At 41.4% G+C, this 23,740-nt stretch overlaps 1 protein-coding gene across 5 annotated transcripts in view; it reads right to left on the bottom strand.

Moving 5' to 3' along the window:
- Positions 1-23,740, bottom strand: part of agap1 (ArfGAP with GTPase domain, ankyrin repeat and PH domain 1) — a 698,786-nt gene that overhangs the window by 390,780 nt on the left and 284,266 nt on the right. For all 5 annotated transcript variants that reach the window (XM_078228959.1, XM_078228960.1, XM_078228963.1 and 2 more), the window contains exon 2: positions 4,373-4,431. In XM_078228959.1, the coding sequence (XP_078085085.1) occupies positions 4,373-4,431 (59 nt within the window). The remainder of the gene's footprint in view (positions 1-4,372; positions 4,432-23,740) is intronic.

Below are 23,740 nucleotides of genomic sequence, written 5' to 3'. Positions count from 1 at the left end.
TTCACTTGATCATCAACAGCTTGATAAAACATTAAATAATAGGATGGCAGGAATAAATTCATGGTAATACATGCCCAACATTGCAAGCGATTCCAGTACTAAGTGATGCGATGCACCGCTCCCTTGTCTGCTGTCTATACCACAAATCGCTGTTGTGTACAAATCCCTCCTTTACCTTCCCATCTCCTTATATACTGTGCCTATAATATGGAGCTCCTTCAGTACATACCAGTGCATGACATCAGGACAATGCAAAATGCCTTCCAGTCAATGAAGAATTTCTAAAGTATAGTCATTGTTATAATGCAGGAAGCTTGGTAAACAATTTGCACACAGCAGGATCCCATCTATCATAATCTGATTTGATTTATTGTCACATGTATTAGTATACAGTGAAAAGTATTGTTTCTTGCACGCTGTGCAGACAAAATATACTGTACATCGAGAAGGAATGGAGAGGGTGCAGAATGTAAGAATTTAGAGTGAGAGTAAAAGATTGAATTAGAGGGTATGCTGGGCACAGCTCGCAAGAAGTCGCCACACTCTGGCGCTATCTTGAATTAAGTTGAATCAGATACCTGCAATCTGTTTTTTGTGATGTTGGTTGAGAAATAAATACTGGTCAAGAGACCAGGGAGAACTCCCCTGCTCTTTTTTTACATCCATCTGAGGGGATAGGGGGGCAGACAGGATCTCTGTTTAACATCTCATCCCTACAGCACCCTGTCTGCACTGGACTGGACTCACGTCTCTGGAGTGAGACTTGAACCCACAACCTCAATACTACCCAATGAGGCACAGCTGACACCAGTATCAAATTCTGCAATAATGGAACACACAGAGACAAGATTTAGGCATGCATTATTCACAATAAGTTCCAGATTTCCACTACACATTTTGTACATTTTGTGACTCTCGTCATAAACATCACATCCAGAACTTTTCCAGTTCTGGATGTGGACCTCCCTTGGTCTCGGGACAGCCTCTTCCCAGGCCAGCAAGATCATTTTTGCTGTTTTCCACACATTCACATCCAAAAAGGGCAGATCCTCATGCAAGTGTGGCTGTTGGCTGCCCCTTGCTCTCATCTCTGGAGGTATAAAACATGGCACAAGAAGGATTCAACTGCCTACAATAGTGGTCGCATCAGAATCAGCTGTAGGACAGTAAGCCCCATGAGCCTGTCCTACCATTCACCAGGTCATGCGATTCTGTACCTCAATTCCATTTACCCACCTTCATTTATATCTCCCTTGCCTGACAAACATCGCTCACCCTCAGTTTTGGAATATTTAATTGTCCCTCGACCTCAACAGCTCATTGTGCGTGAGGGTTCCAGATTTCCACTACACATTTTATGAATCAATGCTTCCTGATATCATCTCTGATTAACCCAGTTCTAATTTTAAGGTTTCGCCCCCTTGTTCTGGACTCTCTAACCAAACAGAATAGTTTCTCTCTATCAAATCCTTTGATCATTTCAAATGATTTTGTTCATCCATTCATTGGATGTGGGTAGCATTGGTTAGTCCAGCATTTATTTCCCATCTCAATTATCCTTGAGAAGGTGGTGGTGAGCCGCCTTCTTGAACCACTGCAGTCCGTGTGGTGTAGGTACATCCACAGTGCAGTTAGGAAAGGATGTCCAAATTTTGACCCAGCGGCAGTGAAAGAACGATATAATTCCAAGTCAGGATAATGTTTGGCTTGGAGGGGAGCTGGCAGGTGGTGGTGTTCCCATGCATCTGCTGCCCTGGTCCTTCTTGGTGGTAGAGGTCATGGGTTTGGAGGGTGCTGTCAAAGGAGCCTTGGTGATTTGCAGCAGTGCATCTTGTAGGTGGTGCATACCGTTGTCACTGTCTGTCGGTGATGGAGGGAGTGAACGTTAAAGGTGGTTGATCGAGTGCCAATCAAGTGGGCTGTTTTGTCTTGGAGGGTGTCGAACTTCCTGAGTATTGGAATTGCACTCATCCAGGCAAGTGGAGAGTATTCTATCGCACTGCTGCCTTGTACCTTGTAGATGTGGGCAGGCTTTGTAGAGTCAGGAGGTGAGTTCGCAATTGGATCACCCCTTAATCTTCTATACTCAAGGGATTACAAGACTAGTCAATGGGACCTGTCCTCATAATTTAACCCTTTTTAGTCCTGGTATCATTCTGGTGAAACTGCACCCACTCTGGGATGAATATTTCCTTCCAGAACTGAACACAGTACTCTAAATGGGATCTAACCAGAACCTTTTTTGACAATAACATAATTTGCACCCATTTATATTTTAGTTCCCTTGAGAGAAAAGTCAATGCTACCATAGCACCATAGGATCCCTACAGTGTGGAAAGAGGTAGTTCAGCCCATCGAGTCTGCACTGACTCTCTGAAAGAGCATTCCACCCAGGCCCTCTCCTCTGCCCTATCCCCGTAACTCAGCGCATTTACCATGGCTAATCCACTTAACCTGCACATCTTTGCATACTATGGGGCAATTTAGCATGGTCAATCCACCTAACCTGCATACTTTTGGCACTAGCTTAAATTAGCTTTTTAAAAATTATTATTCGATAATTACAATGCAGTTACTTCCAATGGTATGCACGGCTTTGGAGGAAATGCTGTAAGGTATGAAGAGCACTGATCAATATTGGCTACAAGCGTGTGGAATTAGCTTATTACAAAGCATGCTACTCTCCTGAACCATCAGACCCCTCCTAAAGTGAGAAGTGTGACATTTCTGGAGAATAATCAGGTACTAGCTTTCTGTGTTATTCCAAAATGTAAAACTGCATAAGATTTTCAATGCATAAAAATACATGAAATGCACTGCGAAGCACTGATTTCACCCCCCACAAGGAAGACATTTATAAATCACTCATGATGAACTAGAAGATTATCCTCTTGAGCAGGAAGAATCATCTGTCTCCCAACACCTCATTATGCATCCTCTATCACTGCTGATAAAAACACAATGTGTTTATTTTGGGAGAGGAAAGGGGCTGGGGGGGGGGGGGCAGGAAACTGTTTCAGCGTTGTAATAAATTAACACAATATTGTGGAAGTTAAGTGTTTGTTATTGTTTGCAATATGCTGTGAAATGGCACAGAAATGTCATTATAAAGTAATAAGCAACAGAGAGCTAATACACTATTGTGTGACTAGGTAGAGCAGCATTACAAGGTTGTTTAGCCATGTGTATCACCTTGCATTGGAAGGGATGAACTCCATGAGCACTTACCTTAAATAATGTCCTGTGTAACACTGATGGCAACCAGATTCTTTGCCATAGCAAGTAACTGATAGCTCATTTTGGTTACAGACTCCAGAAGTATATAGCCATGGGGGTCAAAACCATATGTCAAAAATACTACATTAGCAGGGAGAAAATGTTTGGAAAACCAGATGCATTGTTTCAGAACTGTAAGATGTCAATGAATGAGCATCTGCAAAATAAGTCCTTCACTAGTTAAAGTTTGATAGAAAAAACATTTGACTTAAGTTTCTGAAAAGTACTGAATAGATGATTCAACCCAAAAGGTGTTTATGCTGTCTATAAGCCTCCTACACTTTACTTCATTTTGATCATGGCAGATCACCGAATTCAATATCTTGATTACCCCTTCCCCCATACCCCTTGATCCCTTTAGCCCCAAGAACTGTATCTAATTTCTTCTTGAAATCATACAATGTTTTGGCCTCAACAAAGAAATTTCTCCTCATCTCAGTTTGACACTGGACATTCTTATGACGTCATGGCCAACCAACACTCGCTGACCAAGTAATTAGAAATAGTCACTTTGCCTAAATAGCAGGGTTCATATTTCTGGTGCTACACTGCACCATAAGTAGCTTCAACAAAGGGGAAAGCACAGAGGACATACTCTTGCTGAAAAGAGAGACATGTTGCCGAAGCTTTTTGTCTTGAACTCATCAGGACAAATGCAAGAATGCCAAATTTCAAATGGTCATAACTTATACTACAAGGGAAAAAGGTACTGATTGGTTGGCAAGTTGACTCTGATTGGTCAAGGTATTGCCATGGAGAAAGCAACAGAGAACTATAGGCTCCCTAAACTCCCATCACTTCAAAAAGGGCACTAAGATTGAACATATTCCTTTTGCTTGAAGAGAAAGGGTCCCTTTGTACATCTGTAGGCCACTTCTAACAAGTGTAAATGAGCAATGCTGTTACAAGGTTGACTGATTATCTTAAATTGTTTGTTACTGTCGCTATAATGAAAATTGTCTCATCAAAGAATTCAGACACAAAAAAAACCAGTCAAGGATCACACTTGGTGTTCATGAAATTATCTGAACCTTCCAAGATTATTTTTGTTGGAATCGCGCCCATGTCCTTATTTGAACGTGGCAACGGCACTCACCACTTTGAGTTCTGGCACGGATCGGCTAAGCGTCCACTCTTGGCTGTTTACAAATGCATCTGGAAAACACAAGGACATAGCCAAAGTTAATAAACTCTGAAAACCCAAGAAATACAATATTTTTAAAAGGCTAAGCACTCATTATGGCTCTTTGAAAGTACTGCAATTTGGGGAAAACAGATTGAAGAACAGACAACTGCAATGCAGGAATTGCCAAGCGAAGTACTCAACTATTAGTTGACTCTAGTCTTCACAAAACTCACTGACAAAGTTTGGTATTTCCTCCAAAGATAATGAGATTCTACGTTCCTTTCTAAAATGAAAACTCTGCACTCCAGAAAACTTTAGGGAATGATAACAACTGCTCTTCGAGTTTGCTCACAGCCGTTAACAAAACCTAAGATCTCTGCTCAGGTATATAAGCTAAAGTAAAGGGGAAATGATGGCAAGGTGGTAATGACACCGGACTACTAATCGACAGACCCAGGCTCATGCTCTGGGGACATGGGTCCGAATTCCACGACAGCAGCAGGTAGAATTTAAATTAAATTTTAAGAAAACAATCTGGAATATAAAGTTAGTAACGGTAACCGTGAAACTATCATTGATTGTCATAAAACACCATCTGGGTCCCTCATGTCCTTTAGGGAAGGAAATCTGCCATCATTACCTGGTGTGGCCTACATGTGTTTCCAAACCCACAGCAACGTGGTTGACTTTTAACTGCAGTTCAAGGGGCAATTAACGACGGACAAAATGATGCCCACTCCATGAAAGAATAAATTAAATAAAATTAACAGGTTTCTTTCTGTAACTCCCCATGTCCCAAGTTTCTGATCTCAATTGTTGGTGTCAGAAGAAGAAGTCAGCAGAGGTCTGGTACTTTCTCACAATACGAGAGTCGGTCCAGCTAGTCTCGAGCATTGGGCTCAAGGTCATGGCTCAGGTGCTGTCCAGTTTTTTTTCTAGCAGTCAACACAAATGGTTGATTCATAGAGATCCCCATGATCCAAAACATGACTTTACACTCAAGCTCACCTGGACCTTAGAGTATCCCAAATGAACAATAATCCTACAAAGTTACTGATGTAAAAACAGAACAAAGACTTGTAATCGCTGCTCCCGAGGGATAATATTGAGCTCCACGGTTCTTCCTCAGGCAATGTCATGGAATCTGAGGGGGCTGATTGGGCCTCAGTTGTAACACCTCATCCAAAGGACACACGTCTGGGACTGTTGGCCCAGAGCTTTGTGCTCAGGTCTCTGGAGTGGGATTTGAATCCACAAGATGGAGCGTGCTACTAAATGAGCCACAGGCGAAACCTTTTGCAGGATTTTTAAAAATAATACAAGACTGTTACATCCCTCCAAAATCAAACAACCGCCTGGGAAAGTGGAGATGGAAGGGAGGAGCCTCCATGCTGGAGCCTCAAGCTCCATTCCCCTTCTGGTGGTCCAGTAATCAATATTAACCCTTTCTAAGTGTGCAATGCAAAGTTCACTAATCTGTTAGAGGTGCTTTCAAAGTGGAACTCCACGAACTGGCTAGTGACGTGAATTAATATACTCCACTGAAAAGACCCTCAGAGTCCGGCAGCCACTTCAGAATAGTCACCAAGCTGCCAGCAACCAGAATCTAAGAGAAACATTAACAGTATATCTTCCATTAATTGAAATAAGGCAGAGTTCCAATTAGTTGTAACCAGACAGAGGTTATGATAGGGGTCTCCGACTCTCCCTCTCTGAGCCAGGAGGCCCTGGTGGAGAAGATTTTAAAATGCTGAATACAAGGGATACATAAAAGATCCCACTGCATTAGTTGAGAAAATCACAAGGTGGCCTTCTTGTTTCCATTGTTGAGAAGCCAGCAGAGAATTGATGCCTTTATCAACTTAGCTGCCCCATGCTTTGGTGAAGGAAATGAAACTAGATCACAATCTATTATGGAGATATGGCCCCTTGAATACAGGAAATGGGTCAAATTATAGAGACTGGAGGAAAAAAGACATTATGGACACAACCTGACTCGAAGAGCTTGTTAATGAATGTCCATGCACAAATTGAACCCTTGGGCTACAAGTAATGGTCCTTACGGTTCGAGATATCATATAGTGCAGGAAACAATTTACAATGGAAAGGAAAGTACTGCCAGTGAACATACTTCATTACAAAGCCATTACAGGCAGCTGGGGAAATCGAGCAGCCTTCTCAGTGAACCAAGTGCAAGGTAAAGTCTGCACTGTTTATGTCGCGACTGGCCTGATACCCGAGTCAGGTTTGAATTCCCTCCCGAGACAGATCCAGTTTATCTAAGCGCAGAGCTCCCCAACAGCTGGTCACTTGGCCGGGAATGAAAGCAGCAAACATATCTAATTAGTGTCACATTACAGTAACAAACTGCCGCACTGATGTGCTCCCTCATTCAACAATAATCAAATTGCTGTTTCTACATATGACACCTCGCACTAGACATGGTTTTTCATTGTGATTCACTTCATGCCAAGACAGAATATTTTCTAACTATTAATGGCATGTGTAGAGCTCGGATCAAATTGCACAATCACAGTTTTAATGGTGCGGCGCATTCTTAAAATGCCAATAATAAATCAGGCAACAATGAATGCTTTCATCAATAGACCCGTGGCTGAATGGGCATGTGCTGGCAGCAGCATTTATACAAGGCATTTAATGCAAGGATAAACACATCCAAGGCATAAGAAGGAATGGGTACTGAGCCAAAGAGAGAACTATTTAGAAAGGTGGACAAAATCTTGTTTGGTTTGAAGGAGGAGAAGCCAGGATTACAGAGCACGGGATATAGGCGGTGAGAAGCACAGCCATCAATTCTGGGATATGAAGAGAGGCAAGAGGCTTACGGAAGCCAAAATCAGAGGAATGGAAAGTTTGGGAGTGGTTGTAGGAACAGAGCAGATTATCGAGATAGGCCAAAACAGGATATAGACAGGTATACAGGAGTTTCGATTGAGATATTGTTGGTTACCAGGACAGGAACAATGAGTGAGTGGGACTTTGGTCAGCAGAGTTTTAAATGAGTGCAAGTCTACAGAGCATGAAGAATACCAGGCTGCCTCGAGGAGTATTGTGATAGTGGAGTCTGAAGGTGTGGATGAAGGTTTCAGTAACTGATGAGCTGAAGAATCCACAGAGACCAGTGACATTACACAGGTGAAATGGACGATTTTTTTCTGATGAAGTGGATACGAGATTGAAACGGCAGTTGAGGCTCAGCAGAACTCTAAAGTTGGAACCCTTCCAGCTATGCCTGAGACAAAGACTAAGGATGGAGGTGGAATCGGTGGCTGGGGAACAGAGATTAATAAGGACTTACAAGTGCTTCACCTTAGCATGGATCCAAATGTGTATTTTAAATTAAATGATAGATCAATAGATGGAGGAATTTCAAACACAAATAACACACAGTGCAAATTAAGTTTCTGAAATCTTGCACAGTGGTTTGAAAAACATTGTGTCAGAAGACATCCCTGCCCACAAAATTGGCCACACCCCAGATCAAACCAGTCACCAAGCGAGGTCCCACCAATTGCATCTGTTTATGACTCTTCAATTAGGCTTTTAAATTCAAGATGATTTTTTTTCCTGGGCAAAAAGATACGAACAGGAATGTTTTAAAAGCTTTGAAATATTTGGTTTAATTTACTAAGAAATTGATCGTGGTCCACTATGGTAACTTGTAAATGGTTCTGTATAGTTCATTGAAATATTTTTTGGATCTTAACGATGAAGTAGACACTGATTAAAAAGGCTTTGTTTTGTGATAAACTTATTTTTAGCTATACTAATAAAACTGCACCCGGTTACCACTCTGAAACACATCAAGGAATGTGTTTTAATGCAAAATGACTTTTCTTAAAATTACGTTCCGATTGTGTTAGTTCATGGGAGATTTAAATTTGACAAAATGCAAATAAGTTGGAACTGAAATTGGAAGGAGGGAAGATAGCCACTAGCTTTCAGAGCGCTCGCTGCTCCTTCGCCAGGTGAGTCACCTGCCGAAGGAGCAGCGACTGCTCCGAAAGCTAGTGGCTTTTGCTACAATAAACCTGTTGGACTTTAACCTGGTGTGTGAGACTTCTTACTGTGTTATGCATTCAAGTCAGCCGAGTGGGGATATAACCTACGACCTTCTGACTAAGAAACCATGGCTGACATTTCAGCAACGGAATATTTTTTAAATCTATACTGATCTAGTAGGTGCCATGCAGGTCAAGGATTTATGGAGACCAAATGCAAGCCATTTTACTCTGGTTTGTTTACTGTCCATTACAAAACCAAGTGACTGAAGAATATGGGCAGGCCGAGGATTTTAGAATTGAGAAATTAACTCTTCTTTAAAAAACAGCTGTCAATCATGCTGTCGGTTTTTAAATAACTGAATAAATTGAGCGCTTAAGCAATGAGCAAATGCCATGGGTAAATGTGCCTTGAAGAAATATCAAACCTGCTTACATACAAATACTTCTGGACTGCTGAATCTAGCCATTGATCCAAAGGATAAGACGATAACCCACTTTAAAAATGAGTATTGGGAAAAGGGCAGGGAACCTGAACAGCTGGTACAGGTCAGATAGTTCAAATGGCCTCATTCTTCACTGTAAGGAGCTATGATTCTAAGCCTGTCCCTTTCATGTGCAATCCATCACACAACTTGATCTCCTGGGACAATATCTCTCGGCACCACACTACTACATTAAATCAATCAATCAAAACCCTACAATATTTTATAACCCCGTAGCCTGGATTATTCATTCCAGAATATTTGCTTGGAAGTTTTCCATTTAAAAAATCGCGCAAGGTTTTCTCTTCCATTAGGACTGGACTCTGTCAAGGGCCCTTGACAGAGTCCAGTCCTAATGGAAAGATTTTTCTGCACAAACAAGCCTTTGCAGTAAGTATTCTACATTGGAAGTCATCGCAACTGAACTTGACCCTGCCCAGCTCAATGTTCATATGCACTTCCAGCAAGCTGGGGAGAGTCATTGTGCGGAATCGGGGCTCAAACAGCAGGGACACAGGTGCAGAAAATAACCGCCACTCCTATAATTTTGTTGGTGTCAGCGAGTGAGCCTCAGAACTCATTGGATTAGTCCATGTCCACAGGCAAAAAAAAAACAACTGCCTGCTTCATTTTCCTGTCACATTTGGCAAGGCAGCCACTAGTCGCTCCTACCAAATTCTATGCCTCAAGTTTTGGGATGTTTCCGTGCTTGGGAATAAATGTGCTCTACTGGTCAGGGCCACAGCAAATTCAGTATAATTTGATATGAAAAAAAAACTTTTAAAGCATGCACCCACTTGATTATGCCTTTAAGAGAATGAGCCAAATTTAAAGGAGTCCTGATGTCACAGTGGAGGCCTGGGCAGGGCTGATCTAACATACTGAATCTCTAACCAGAGTGAAGCTCGTGAAAAACACCAGTACAAGAAGTTTTGGATGTAACTTATACCCCAATCTTTGTGCTGATTCAACCGATCTCTGCATGGATTACACCAAGTTGAAATAAGCAACAACTCAACACTCTAACCTTCAATCCCAATCCTAACCAGATAATTAGCTAGCTTTATTTTTCCTTAAATTTCTAAACTGCCAATTGGTTATTCTTACTAGAAATCTATCCCACCTATCCAGCAAGGAAAACCTGTGCTTCTAATCCGTAATCTTACTTGAAATATGTTAATTCTATTCTGGAATTCTCTCGTTCCATGTGGACAATCTAAACTTTTTTCACTTACGTTTCCAATCTCTGAGCTTTTTTCCAAGACCTGATACCACCCACTCAATTTTTCCCACCAACAAAAATCCTTTCTGTTCTTTATCGTCTCAAAATTGAAGACTCATCCAGGAATCATCCCTGAAACTACATTTTTCTGAAGGAAACGAGCCCACAGTTGCCCTGTTGCAAATGTGATCTGAACTGTGTTCTATCTGTTTAACTCACTTCAACTAGCAATGAAACGCGTGCACTTGATTATTTTTCTGCATTCATTTTAATCCATACAGGTGGTTAATTTAGCACATCAACTAACTAAATTTTACAGTACTGCAGATATCCATCCACCTTGAGGAACCCCAAAAAACTTCCACATCACCTGCACCATATAATCACGAATATAATTAATGAGCCTGTTGCTACATAAAACAAATTCTATTGTAAAAGGCAGTGCTCAGTAAAAAAAAATGTTTTTACACAGGACATACGACACAGATACACACCATACTTCCTCAAAAGGTAGTGGGAGCAGAGTCTTTGAATATTTTTATGGCAGAAGTAGATTTGATTCTCAATGAGCAAGGGGGTGAAAGGTTATCGGGGATAAACAGGAATGTGGTTTTGAGGTTACAATCAGATCAGCCGTGATCTTAGTGAACAGCAGGCTCGAGAGGCAGAGTGGCCTACCCCTATGTTCCTATGTATGTTTGCATATGGCACAGCCAGTCCAAGCTGCCATTTAGGTTTCATTCGAGCCTGCTCCCAGCTAGTGATCTAAATCTACCATTGCAAACCTCTATTCCCTTCTCCCTCATATGCTTATCCAGCTTCTCCTTAAATGCATCTATAGTACTCACTTCAACCTCTCTCTGTTCCACATTCTTATAACTCTTTAGGTAAAGAAATTTTATCTAAATTCCCGAATGAATTTTTTAGTGACCATCTCATATTGATGGTTTCTAGTTCTGCCCTTCACCACAAGAGGAAACATTCATTCTGAATCCACTCAATCAAAACCTTACATAATCTTTAAGACCTCTTTAAATCATTCCTCAGCCTTCGTTTTTCAAGAGAAAGGCAACCTGTCGATCCTTTTCTGACATGTATACCCATGCATTTCTGTATAATACCTTTATTAGCAATCCAGGACCCTCCATCAGTCAGAATCACATCATGTTCACTAATCATTGTGCCAGAGGATTTATCAGGTAGACCACAGGAAACGATTTTGCTTGTGGGAAATCCAAAATCATAGATCATAAATGTAAGATAGTCACTAACAAATCCAATATGGTATTCAGCAGAAACCTCTTTACTCAGAGAGTGGTGAGAATGTGGACTTTCTACCATATGGAATTGTTCAGGTGAATAACATAGATGTTTTTAAGGGGAAACTAGGTAAGTACCTAGGGTTAAAGGATTGGAGGTTATGAGAGGATGAATTGAAGTAGGATAAGGCAAGGTTCTTGTGGAACATGAACACTGCATTGACCTGTTGGGATGAATGGCCAGTTTCTATACTGTAAAATCCAATGTAATCCACACACAGACCGAAAAACTTGGCATTTGTATAAGTTTTCTATCAACAGACAAATAAGCTATCCTGATATCTGTCATTGCAGTTGTGAGACTTCCGTAATTCAGAACTTGCAACTTTGTTAAATGCAGGCTTTGTGGACACTGGGCATGCATCCAGTCTCAATGTTTCTCAACAATCTTCCTTCTAAGTAGATGAGTAAAATTCCCAGGGCTGTTACATGTAGCTGGTTCACACACAAGAGATTTGAAGAGCATCAGAACATCTGCTTTCTCGTGGCCTAAAAATAATCTTGAAAATCTACAGGCTCTAGTGCAGTGCAGTGCTGGGTAGTAACTGGCACAATGTTACATCTACATGGCAATGACAGCTAGTCACTGAGCCATACAATGACAGGCTAAGACTGGGCATGGCAAAATCAGTGTTGCACGTGTGGTATATCACCTGCCAATTGTGGAGCCGACAAAAGACAGTATTGATATATCCCTGTTCCTGTAAATAAAGACTCACACATCAAAAAGTACAGTTATAGATATGTAAAAGTCAAGTACTGAGATTGAATTTCATGAAGTATACTTGCTGTAAAGAATATCTTTGCAAGGTGCAGTCTATTTCAAAACAGGTTCAAACATTACCTTAACATGCCTGGTCTTTAATGCTTGAATGGCAAAATAAAACTCTGATCTCCAAGCCTGAAAAGAGTTCTTGTGTGACAGTAAAGAGCTACACATTTAATAAACCACAGATTGTCTAGAGAGAAGAGTCTATTGTCCATACATTGTGTGAAAGGAGGTTTGTCATATTCTGAAGGACTGCGAATGGGGTGGGAGAGGGGGGAGAGAGAGAGAAGGAAAATAACCACCATTTCTTTTACAACCTCAGCAATTAATCCTACACTGCGCCTGGACGTTGAATCGCAAGGCTGTTCTGCACCATAAAGGCCATTTTTTAAATCATACATCATTATTTTATATTTGTTATAAATCAAATTTAAATTGAATGTTTTTCTACAATTCAAACAAGCCCAGCATGTCCTGAATCAATGTGTTGCATTTTCACAAACAGACTCCCCAGTTTGTCTTGGTGTAGCTCAGGAACAAGGGCCCTAAAATGGCATTAATACAAGGTCTTCCAAGGTCAGAAGCTGCAGGTCGCCCAATAACAAGGTTCAGAAAGGGACATGGCAGTATACGAGCTCAGAATGCAGAATGTAAATCCCAGCTCTATCAATGATGTGTTGCAAAAATAATCCTGTTCGGTACAAGGGGACCTGCAGGCTCAGACAAGCCAAAGTTTTACACTAATTACATTAAATACCACCCCTGGCCTGGTTTTATAAAACCACAGGTTTTCAAACTGAGATTCCTGGACCCGAGAAATCTTCAGGTATCTGTACATTTTCGGTACTTGCGTGTTTTCCTGTTGCTGCAAATTACATTTTTGTTGTTCCTGTCTTGGGTAACTGGCCTTGGCATTTGGAAGTTAGGCATTGGGAATCCAAGGGAGTGTGTCAATAAGGAAATCCTCACACACACAGACTTGAAAACCACAGTTTTAAACAAGGCGCATGGACTAGATGAATCGGAGCCAGCCCATCTGAGGGAAATATTAAGTGCCGAATGAACAATTCCATCAACCCATAAGGAGACACATTGTATTCATTAAGTACGCTATTTTAAAAACTCAAATTAAATCGATAAACTCCAAGTATTAGCTAAACAAGGAAGTGGTTGACTCAACTAGTTGGTGACATGGTACCTGGCTAAAAAAAAACCAAAGCACGACCATGTGTAAAGCTCATGAAACATTGCCTTGCAATGCCTGCACAAACTGTGCACAGCTCGCCTCACAGACACTGCAAAGCTGAGCTGCTTTCAAAGGCAAGTCATTAGCAAGAACGTTACCATGACAACTGTACAGTTTGGCAGACTCAACACATATGCTTTCATCACCACAAACCTCACTTCTCTCCAATCTGAAGAAATATTCAGGCTGTCTCCAGTTGGCTTTCTGATAAGACTGCTCATCGGAGGGGAAATAAGGCACAGTCACATGACTGGGATGTCCGTACAAAGGCTCAGGATAAGACTTTTGGGGGTTGTTTTGCCTGAAGGTCCTTCACATCTCGAACAGAACTGTGCAGCATTTGCTTTTCACCAAGAACCAACTATGCTCATCAGACATGCAAAGGATCCGGAATGCCTTCCCAGCACGGGATCAGCCATAGGCTTGCTTTGAATCAAGCCAAGCGCATGAAGTGGTGCTAATTGAAGTGTCTCTTCACTTCGCCCCATTTATTAACCTGCCACTGTTCAAAGCAACCTTTAACGCTACAAATGCCATGGTAACGGAATTTGAATTTCTGATCAACTCTATGCAGCTCTAAGTATCATAAAATCACTAACTTAGCACAAGAGGGGTTAATTCACAATAAAATAAAAACATACTGAACGCGACTGTGGTTTCCAAAGAATCACAACCCCTGTAAGCAACAGAGCCCAGATTGCCACACAATGATATCGAATATGTTCCTACGATAGCTTTAGAACTTCACAAATACATGCCATGTTATGCTGCTTTTAAACAACCTGATCTTTGGCCATTCACACAGGGGACAACAGCAAACCAACTTTGGAATATTTGTCGAAACGGGGATTGAAATCTTGCTTACACCAGCAGTGCTCAAGTTTCAGAATAGAACCACATATTTCAGACAGTGATGCCATAATCCTGGCACTCCCGCTTGAACAGCACCGTGGGGGCACCTTCACTGTGCAGACTGCAAAGGTTCATGGAGGCGGCTCATCTTCACTTTCTCAGGGTAACTAGACAGAGGTAACAAATGCCAGTCTTGCTAACAGTGCCTACAGTCCAAGAGTAAATTTTAAAAAATCATTGGCTACTGTCATAATCCCATTTGGACTAAACTAACCCAAGGAGGGAACCCTTATGTACCACATCACAAGGTCTTCTTACCCACAAAGACACCAGATTAGTCCAGTTTTATTTGTTCATATAATTTTTGTTTTAATTCTACAGTTGACAATTATCCGATTTATTCCAAGTAGCACTAAAATGGCATCCAGCATTCCTAAGGCGGGCCAAATGGCCTACTCCTGTTCCTAAATCCTGAATTCTTCTTCCTATTCCTCTACACCTTTAATATGGTCTTTAAAACCTGCATCATTGACCAAGCTTTTGATCACCTGTCTCAACATCTGAAGCAGCTCTTGTGAAGCATCTTGGGACATTTTACTACGTTAAAGGCAATATATAAATTTAAATTGTTGTCCCATGGTAAAGAACAAATCTCTTACAACATTAATATTAGTGCCCTCTGATCTCACTCACCAATGGAAATGGGCTCTTAAGTTTATCCTGTCATAGCCTTTTAAAATCTGGAACAACTTGCTCAGATCAGCGCTGGATCGTATGCATTACAGAGAAAGAGGATCCTAATTTCACAACTGTATCATAGAATTTCTACAGAAGGAGGCCATTCAGCCCATCAGGTCTGCACCAACTTTCCGATAGAGCATCTAAGCCAGATCCCATCCTGTAACCCCACTAACCCTAACCTACACATCTTGGGACACTAAGGGGCAATTTTTATCATGGCCAATCCACCTAACCTGCACATCTTTGGACTGTGGGAGGAAACCAGAACACCTGTAGGAAATCCACACAGACGCAGGGAGAATGTGCAAACTCATCCAAGGCCGGAATTGAACCTGGTGCTGTGAGGCAGCAGTGCTAATCACTGTGCCACCATGCTGCCCTGTAATCCATTAACATTGGTAACATCCTAGATAGTTTACACCTTTTACATTGCTATTACATCTTTATTATAAAGTAGTTGTTTAAAACTATTCACAATACACTAACCACGGTCTAACTCAAACTTTGTACAGGCTCAACATTACCTTTTCACTATTCCTCTGCCTCTGTATAGTCTATAAAAAGCTCCTCTGCTCTCCGAATAGTTTCTCCAGTTAAGGTGCTGTATTTATCACCCCTTGATGACATACAAGGAAATTATAAACCATACAAGCTAACACAGCACCATGCAATTCTTTTTATTCTTTCAAGGTATGTGGACATCACTGACAAAGCCAGCATTTGTTTCTCAACCCTAACTGCTGTCGAACTGAATGGGGTTGCTCAGCCATTTCAGAGGGCTATAGAATTGTTGCTGTAGGTCTGGAGTCACATGTAAGCCAGACCAGGTAAGGATGGCAGATTTCCTTCCCTAAAGGACGTTCATGAACCAGATGGTTTTATACGATAATCAATGATAATTGACATGACCACTATTACTGAGACGAGCTTTCAATTCCAGATTTTATTACAGGAATTGAAATTCCACCAGCTGACGTGTTGAGATTCGAACCGGCGTCCTCAGAGCATTAACTTGGGATTCGCGAGTACATCACCACTCCGACACCATCTCCCTATATTGTGGCAGGATCAGTTCAAAGTAACAGCTGTAGCTGTCAAAGGGGTTTATCATAGAGAAAAAGTGTAATTATTAATAACATAATCCATTCAAAATATGGGTTAAGAATCTTTAAGTAAAAGGACTTGAATTTATACAGCGTCTTTAATAACATCTTAAAGCACCTTACAGCCAGAGTGCAGTCACAGTTGTTAGGTAGATTGAGAGTTGTATCATCTGTATCTGTCGCTGATTTGATTAGCGAGATATGATATACACATTGAACTGTCATGCCATGCCACAGAGTAGGATTCCAGCAATTTTCCCAGGAGGAGTTCTGAGTGTGTGCACTGACATATCGGTTTTATAAAACTGCTGTCCATTTCAATTCCACATTTCTTTAAGACAGAGATTAGGAGGAATTTCTTCTCTCCGAGGCTTGTGAATCTGTGGAATTCTTTACCACAGAGGGCTGTGGAGGCAGGGCTGTTCAGTATGTTCAAGACTGAGGTGGACAGATTTTTAATCAGTAAGGGAATCAAAGGTTATGGGGATAAAACAAGAAAGTGGAGTTGATTGCCAGATTAGTCATGATCTCATTAAATGGCAGAGCAGACTTGATGAGCTGAATGGTCTACTTCTGCTCTGACATCTTATGGTCTCCATGTGAGTGGAGTGCATTGACACAAGCAGGTTGCTGGATTGGCTGTGCTCAAACTGGGAGCAGTGCGAGGCAACTAATTTCTTTTGGTCTCTGGGATTGGCTGTGTCCAGAAATGGGAGTCGTGGTGTAAAACCCTGCTGATGCATGATACTATCAGATATATCAAATACTTTTGTTTCCAACAGCCAGACTGGATTTGCATTGCTGCTGTCATCCTTAATTGTCAGTTCAGAATCTAAATTCTATTTAGTTAATTTCATCATAACTTCACAGGTGGTTAGGATTCTCCTCCCTGTTGCAAGTGGCGTTTTAAACTTCCTGAATTAAATTTAACCTGGACTAATCGACAAATTATTTTGAAATAACTACAGTCAGAGTGAACTCCATGAAAATCCTTTGGGTATTGGTAAAGGAAAGGCAGATAGGGGTGGGGGAGAGAAAGAGAGGAGAAAGTGAAGAGCGTGAGCCATAGGGCTTCCATTTAAATTCCATTTTTTTTCACTTTTTGGTAACTTGCCCCAGCCAAGGTGAGACCAGACTTGCTACTGTACACCTCCACTTTAATAAAGTAACACAAACTGTGGATCATCGTTACACATTTTAACATCCTTACAGGCTAACCACTTACAACAAGCATTTTGGTTTTAGGACAAGGAGATGAAATGCAGACTCACAATAGAAACTGGAATAAAATTCATGTTCTGTCAGGCACATGGGAAAGGGGGGGGCGGAAACAATCCTTTTTGTCTGTTTAACCCATTTATTCTTGACAAACATGAATCAACAGATGTAACAAGGACTGGAAAAGTTCCTACTGCTCATCATGGCTAGCACTGACCCGAAAAAAAAACTTTCAGGGTGCTTGTTTCTTTCCTTGTACATTTCAAAATGTTGATTGGAACCAACCAATGAGATAATTCTGCACACAATGATGAAAAAAGGCTTTACAGAGGAATACATAATAGACCTCTGTTTGGGCCAACTCAGACACATCTACTTAGACTAACTGTATCAAATGCAGCAGCACGAACCCAAGTATTGAATTGAAAAGCTCAGACAGTTATGAATGAGAATGCTTCTCAAAGTCCCCGTCATCTTACTGAAGGAGAAACATCACAGAAAATTATACAGAAGGATTTTCTCTCAAGTGAACTTGCACTTCGAACAAACTCTTTTTGTGAATAGTCAGCAGAATTATTGTCCCATCTGCTTTGACATTTTTAAAAGTATGGTACGGTCAACATTTATTATCTATCCCTAACTGCCCTTCGAGATGGTGATGAGCTGCCTTCTTGAACTGTTACAGTTCACCGGGGCGACATGGTGTCACAGAGGTTAACACTGGTGCCTCAGCGCCAGGGACCTGGGTTCAATTAGGGCCTTGGGTGACTGTGTGTGTGGAGTTTGGACATTCTCCCGTCTCTGCATGGGTTTCCTCCCACACTCTAAAGATGTGTAGGATAGGTGGATTGGCTATGCTAAATTGCCCCTTGGTGTCCCAAGATGAGTAGGTTAGGGGAATTAGCAGGGTAAATACCTGGGGTTAGGGGGATAGGGAGTGGATAAGATGCTCTGTCAGAGAGACGGTGCAGACTTAATGGGCCGAATGGCCTCCTTCTGCACTGTAGGGATTCTATGCAGTGCACGTGCAATCACAGAAAGAAGGAGTTCCAGGATTTCGACCCAGTGAGAGTGAAGGAACAGTGATATAGTTCCAAGTCAATATGGTATGTAGCTTGGAGAGGAAGCTGGAGGTTGTGGTGCTCACATGTGCCTCCTGCCTTTATGAGAAATCTTAACTCCTCGCTATCTAATCAGACAGCAGAAATGCAAAAATGCATTTATTTCCAAGGAATAACAGTGACTGTATCAGTTCTTGGTCGTGCCAGAGAAATGTGGTAACTAGCACTGGCAGTAATTCAGGCTGAAAGCAGTGGCTTCATTCTCAGAGAATGTTAAATACTTCATTAATTCTGCGGTTTCGTTAAGAAACTAACTTTGCTTTGGGAAAAACAATTTAGGATGAGATCAGCATTGTGGCACTAAATTTTAAAGGATCAAAACAGAGTGTAGAGTAGCTTATTCATTTGTACATAAGGTCAAGTTATTGGCAGCCTTATCAGAATCGGACAAATCCAAGTTACAAGTCAACAGCATGCTCAAACATTGGCTCACATCATAAACTATCATGAATAAAAGCCACGAGCTCTGCTCTTGTCCCAGGTCACAGGGAATGGCCCATTGTGCTTCTCCCACCTTTACGGGAGTTGTCTCGTACATCCTTGTATAGTAGCAGGATCCAGGAGCATTAATATGAAATTCCCACCTAAACCAGACTGGATCTGTGTGCCATTTTTTTGTTTTTCTTCAATCACCCCAAAATGCAGATCCAGTTATCATTAAACAACGCAGAGTTTGATTTGGTCTGTGAAGTGCTCTCTGGCACTGTGGGATATGATGCAAGGGACAATAGGAATGACTGCCGCCGCTTAGCTCGAGCAGTACATTTTATATTTGCATCACACAAAATGAAGAGCGCACAAACACTTGTTTCCAATAACGTCACTGTTTTTTGTCTGGAGTGAGAGGCTGAATCACCCTTTGTGGTCTCTTGTTGTTTGATGAGCACTGTAACCTTGTTTCCAAAAACCAGGGTGTTCTCCCTGGTATGTTCTGCAGCAGCTAGGAGATCAAAGTTCTCCCATACAACGTGTGGAATGTATTTATTTCTTGAAAAGAGGAGTAACTGAATTACTTACTCTTGAGTCTGAGTAAACTAACATATTAACTACCTTTCTCCGGCTTTGGATTCTCAATCCATCTCGGAGCAATCTTGAAAACTATTCCCCTTAAAGATAGGTTTGACTCAATACACTTCTCAAACAACAGATACTTCAATCCTATCCATAACAAAGAGACCAAAGAACTGAAGTGAGATAGCTTCTGTGTTATGCTGGTGTCATCCATGGAAAGATGTCCCACATTCTCAGAATGTAGTCACTGTAATTTTATCAGTAACATACATGGTACTTTATAGGGAAATTTCAGGGACTGGGTGAAAGGTCATTTTAGACAGCAGCATTGTGCCTTCTGGGACCCCAATTTAAATTCAGTTTGGACCAATGGGTCAGTATCCCTTCTGTTTGCTGGACAGGACAGCCATGTGTAAATTGAGTTTGGACAGTATTAATCCAGCATCAGTAATCGTGGGCCCACAAAACAAAACAGACTCCCAATTCTCCATATACTGTCAATCTCATGTATTAAAAGCACAGGGTGGCTGGTGTGGGAAATGGAATAACAACACGCCAGCGTCAGAGGAAGACATTCTTTTAAAGTTGGGGTTGAAAGCACAGGGCTGGGGAGCTGAGCGGGAGTTTTAACCCTCTATTTAACATGCTGCATCTTGCTCTGTACAAAATGCAGTTCTTCAGCAATAAAACAACTAGAATCTTACAGGAGAGGAGACCATTCAGCCCATCATGACTGTGCTAGCTCTTGAAAAAAGCCCTCCAATTAGCCCTGCAACTTTTTTCCAGTATTTATTCAATTCTCTTCTGAAAATTACTACTGAATCTACTTCCACTGACCTTTCAGGAGTGCATTCCAGATCACAAATTGTGGTGTTTAAAAACTCCCCATTACCTCTCTGGTTCTTTTGCTAGTTTCCTTGAAATCATACCTTAATAAATAAATAAAAATTTGCTCAAATTCCCTATGCAATATTTACCACAAACAGCACACGACCAGATACATGTATGCCCTCTTCATGTGCACCACGCTGCTCCAGTATATCATCGTCTTGACTGCAAGAGATCCCTGGCATCTGTACAACATAAAGCCAACTTTCATCACATGTACATCAATATACTTCATCTGAAGGACAGCACTTGGCAGGAAGGATTGCCTTTCACCCTCGCAAAGCATAGTCATTTTTTAAAATAATCACTTCTTTTGAAGTCAATATCACTTCTATGGGAAAAGGCTCCCTGTTAAGGGCCAGGGGGTTACAGATACATCCAGCCCAAAGATCCTTTGAGATTATCAAAATGAACCAAAATCAATCAACAAGTGAGTGCATCTTTTTATAAATTCTGGTTTTGTGCATTGTTTTAAGCAATTTATAGTCTATTCGCCCCTCACAATTGTGAAACAACACCAGGCATATTGCTAGAGTTAAGTGCTGCATCTGGTTTATGAGCAGCATCACTGGGGGCAAGAAGACCAAGGAAAGAAAGGCAGCAAACCTAGGCTGCCCATCCACTCCATCTGACGAAGGAGCAGCGCTCCGAAAGCTAATGGCATTTGCTACCAAATAAACCTGTCGGGCTTTAACCTGGTGTTGTTAAAACTCTTACTGTGTTTACCCCAGTCCAACGCTGGCATCTCCACATCATATACAGTTCCTCACAGACCCACAGCTCAGGTAACCTGAGGAATCGTGTGTGAACAAGGATGAAGAAATAAACACATTATGTACCGAGGTTAGTCCGAACAAAGACAATCGACTGAAACTGCATTTGGTTAAGGCATGTACAATACAGCCCAGTGTCATTTGGAATGCTCCATTAGATTTGCCAGATTGCATTATTAAGAGAGAATCGGCCTCTGTAGATTCTGGTCTAAATCTGTACTTCTAACCTTGCTTGTAAGGGCTGAAAAACAGGATGCACAAGCCAAGTATCTTGGTTTAATTTGTATTCTCTCCGTTCCTTCACCCTGCTCCATCAGAATATAATGGAAACTGTGACAAATTGACATGAAATCACCCTGATATGAATACGCTAACTGCAGACTGACTGCAGAGGAGCTTTATGAAAAGGTCAATTTTTCTGTGAAATGATACACCATGTGGAGAAGACATAAACTCCAATGCAATCACCTGAAGGCTGGCACTGCTGTCCACCTTCTGTTTCAGCTGTGCCATGTGTGCACCCTCTGCCTTTAACATTCCCCTCACTTTGTGCATGGATATATTGTTACCAATTGCGCTCAGCCATCACTGACATGCCCTACTCCATCTCACTAAATGGCCACTCTTCGTCTCACATACTGTCAAGCAGACAAGATCCATCATGCTTCTAATTACCCTTTAACAGACAAGGACCCGGGGATCCAACCCTAATGCAATCTGGCATTATTAGGCCATGGTCTCCGAGGAGGAGTGGAACTCAGGGTGAGGAATACAAGTTTGTTTGGAAAAGAGACAAATAAAAAAAGAATAAGTTTACGGGACGGAGACTCACCACCTGAACAGAATTACAATTGGCAAATAAGTGATCATAATTTTCCAAAGAAAATTCATAGTACTACTTTTAATTTCAAGTTATTGTTCTTCAATTATATCCATTTTCTAGGCACAGTATTAGAAGTACAAAGTTTATAAATATGCTTTGGGGTTGTGCCTTTAATTTATGCTAAAATGGTGGAAGGAAGAGGCACATGTGATCTGCTCTGAACTCTCCCCAACAAGGAGCCTGGGTGGTTTAGTTGTTAAAGATAATAGGGGCCCAGGTTGTCGTACTGGGAAGGTATTAGATATTCACACCTGTAGACAATAGCAAGAGCAGTTGTGCTGACTGTGGGTAGACTGTTAGTCTCCAAGTCTCACAGTGAAGCATTACAGACACCATTTTCCTTTTGCTGGCTGCTTACTTTCAAGATAAAATGGAGTTTGAAGGTTGGGAGAGGGGAGCTAGAAGATAGTTAATTATTATTTCTACTTGGATACAAGGCCCATGTGATTTGCATTGCCATAGAAATAAGCTTTGGAAGGGAAAACTCCACAGAAAGCCACTGAAATATCAATTTGCAGGATTTCTAAGATATCCCTGAAACTCTCAGAGAAAGAGGTAGATGCAATCAGTCCCGCATCTGAAGCGGAGAAAATTTCAGAACACGGGTGGGAGCTTGTGCTCAGATTGAAGAGACCAAGTTTGTGAGGACTTCAGGGAATCTGAAAAGTTCGCCTAGCTTGGGCCAGAGGGAAGGAATCCCCAGTGTCATCTTCTCAGTGAAAGTCAGTTCTGGGATCAGAACAAGGAACCCGGTCATCAGAAGCAGAGACTAGCTTTGGACTAAATACATCCCTGAATTCAAGTTACTGGATAATTTGTAAAAACGAGAACAATAGGGCTCCATCCAGCATGACAATGCTGCAGAGGACTTTCATAAATGTTTTTGGTAGGGACATGCGATGTGAGCATTTACTCAAAATAGTGATAATGGGGTCAGTCAGTTTGTAGATTACAGTGGTGGTGGTTGGGGGTGGGGGCGAGGGGGGGGGGGGGGTAGAGAAGAGAACAGGCATCAGGAGAAATTAAATGCATAAAAGCTGCAAATGGACCCAACAGTTTCAAAATGGAGCAGAGCGCAAAAGTGATGTTGGGAAACAGATCAGGTTTACTAAAATGACAACAACAAAAACAGCTTATATTTATATAGCATCTCTAAATAATAAATTGTCTCAAGATGCTTCATAGGAACGCGAGAAGCAAAATATGACACTTGAATCACATCAGTTGTTTAGTCAGATGACCAAAAGCGTGGTGAAAGAGGTAGAATTTAAGGAGTGTCTTAAAGGATAAAAACAAGGTGGAAAGATGAAGGGAAAGTACTCCAGAGCTTTGGGCCTATGTATAGGAATATAGGAAAGGAGGCCATTCGGTCCCTCAAGCCTACTTTACCATTCAACTAGCTTCTACATCCACACCATTTTTCCCATTATCCCCAGATGCCTTTATATCTTTAATATCTAGAAATTAATTGACCTCTGTCTTTAATATATTCAATGACCGAGCCTCCACAGCCCTCTAGGATAGAGAATTCCAAAGTTTTAACATCCTCTAAGTAAAGAAATTCCTCCTCATCTCAGTCCTAAATGGTCTACCTCTTATTGAGACTGTGCCCCTGGTTCTAGACACCCCCACTCCTTAGGTAAGGAGACCGAAGCTATACACAATACTCCAGATGTGGTCTCAGC

Source organism: Mustelus asterias, chromosome 14 (assembly GCF_964213995.1).
Source record: "Mustelus asterias chromosome 14, sMusAst1.hap1.1, whole genome shotgun sequence".
NCBI lineage: Eukaryota > Metazoa > Chordata > Chondrichthyes > Carcharhiniformes > Triakidae > Mustelus > Mustelus asterias.
Note: the sequence above shows the minus strand (reverse complement) of the source record. Positions and strands in the feature narration are given on the sequence as shown.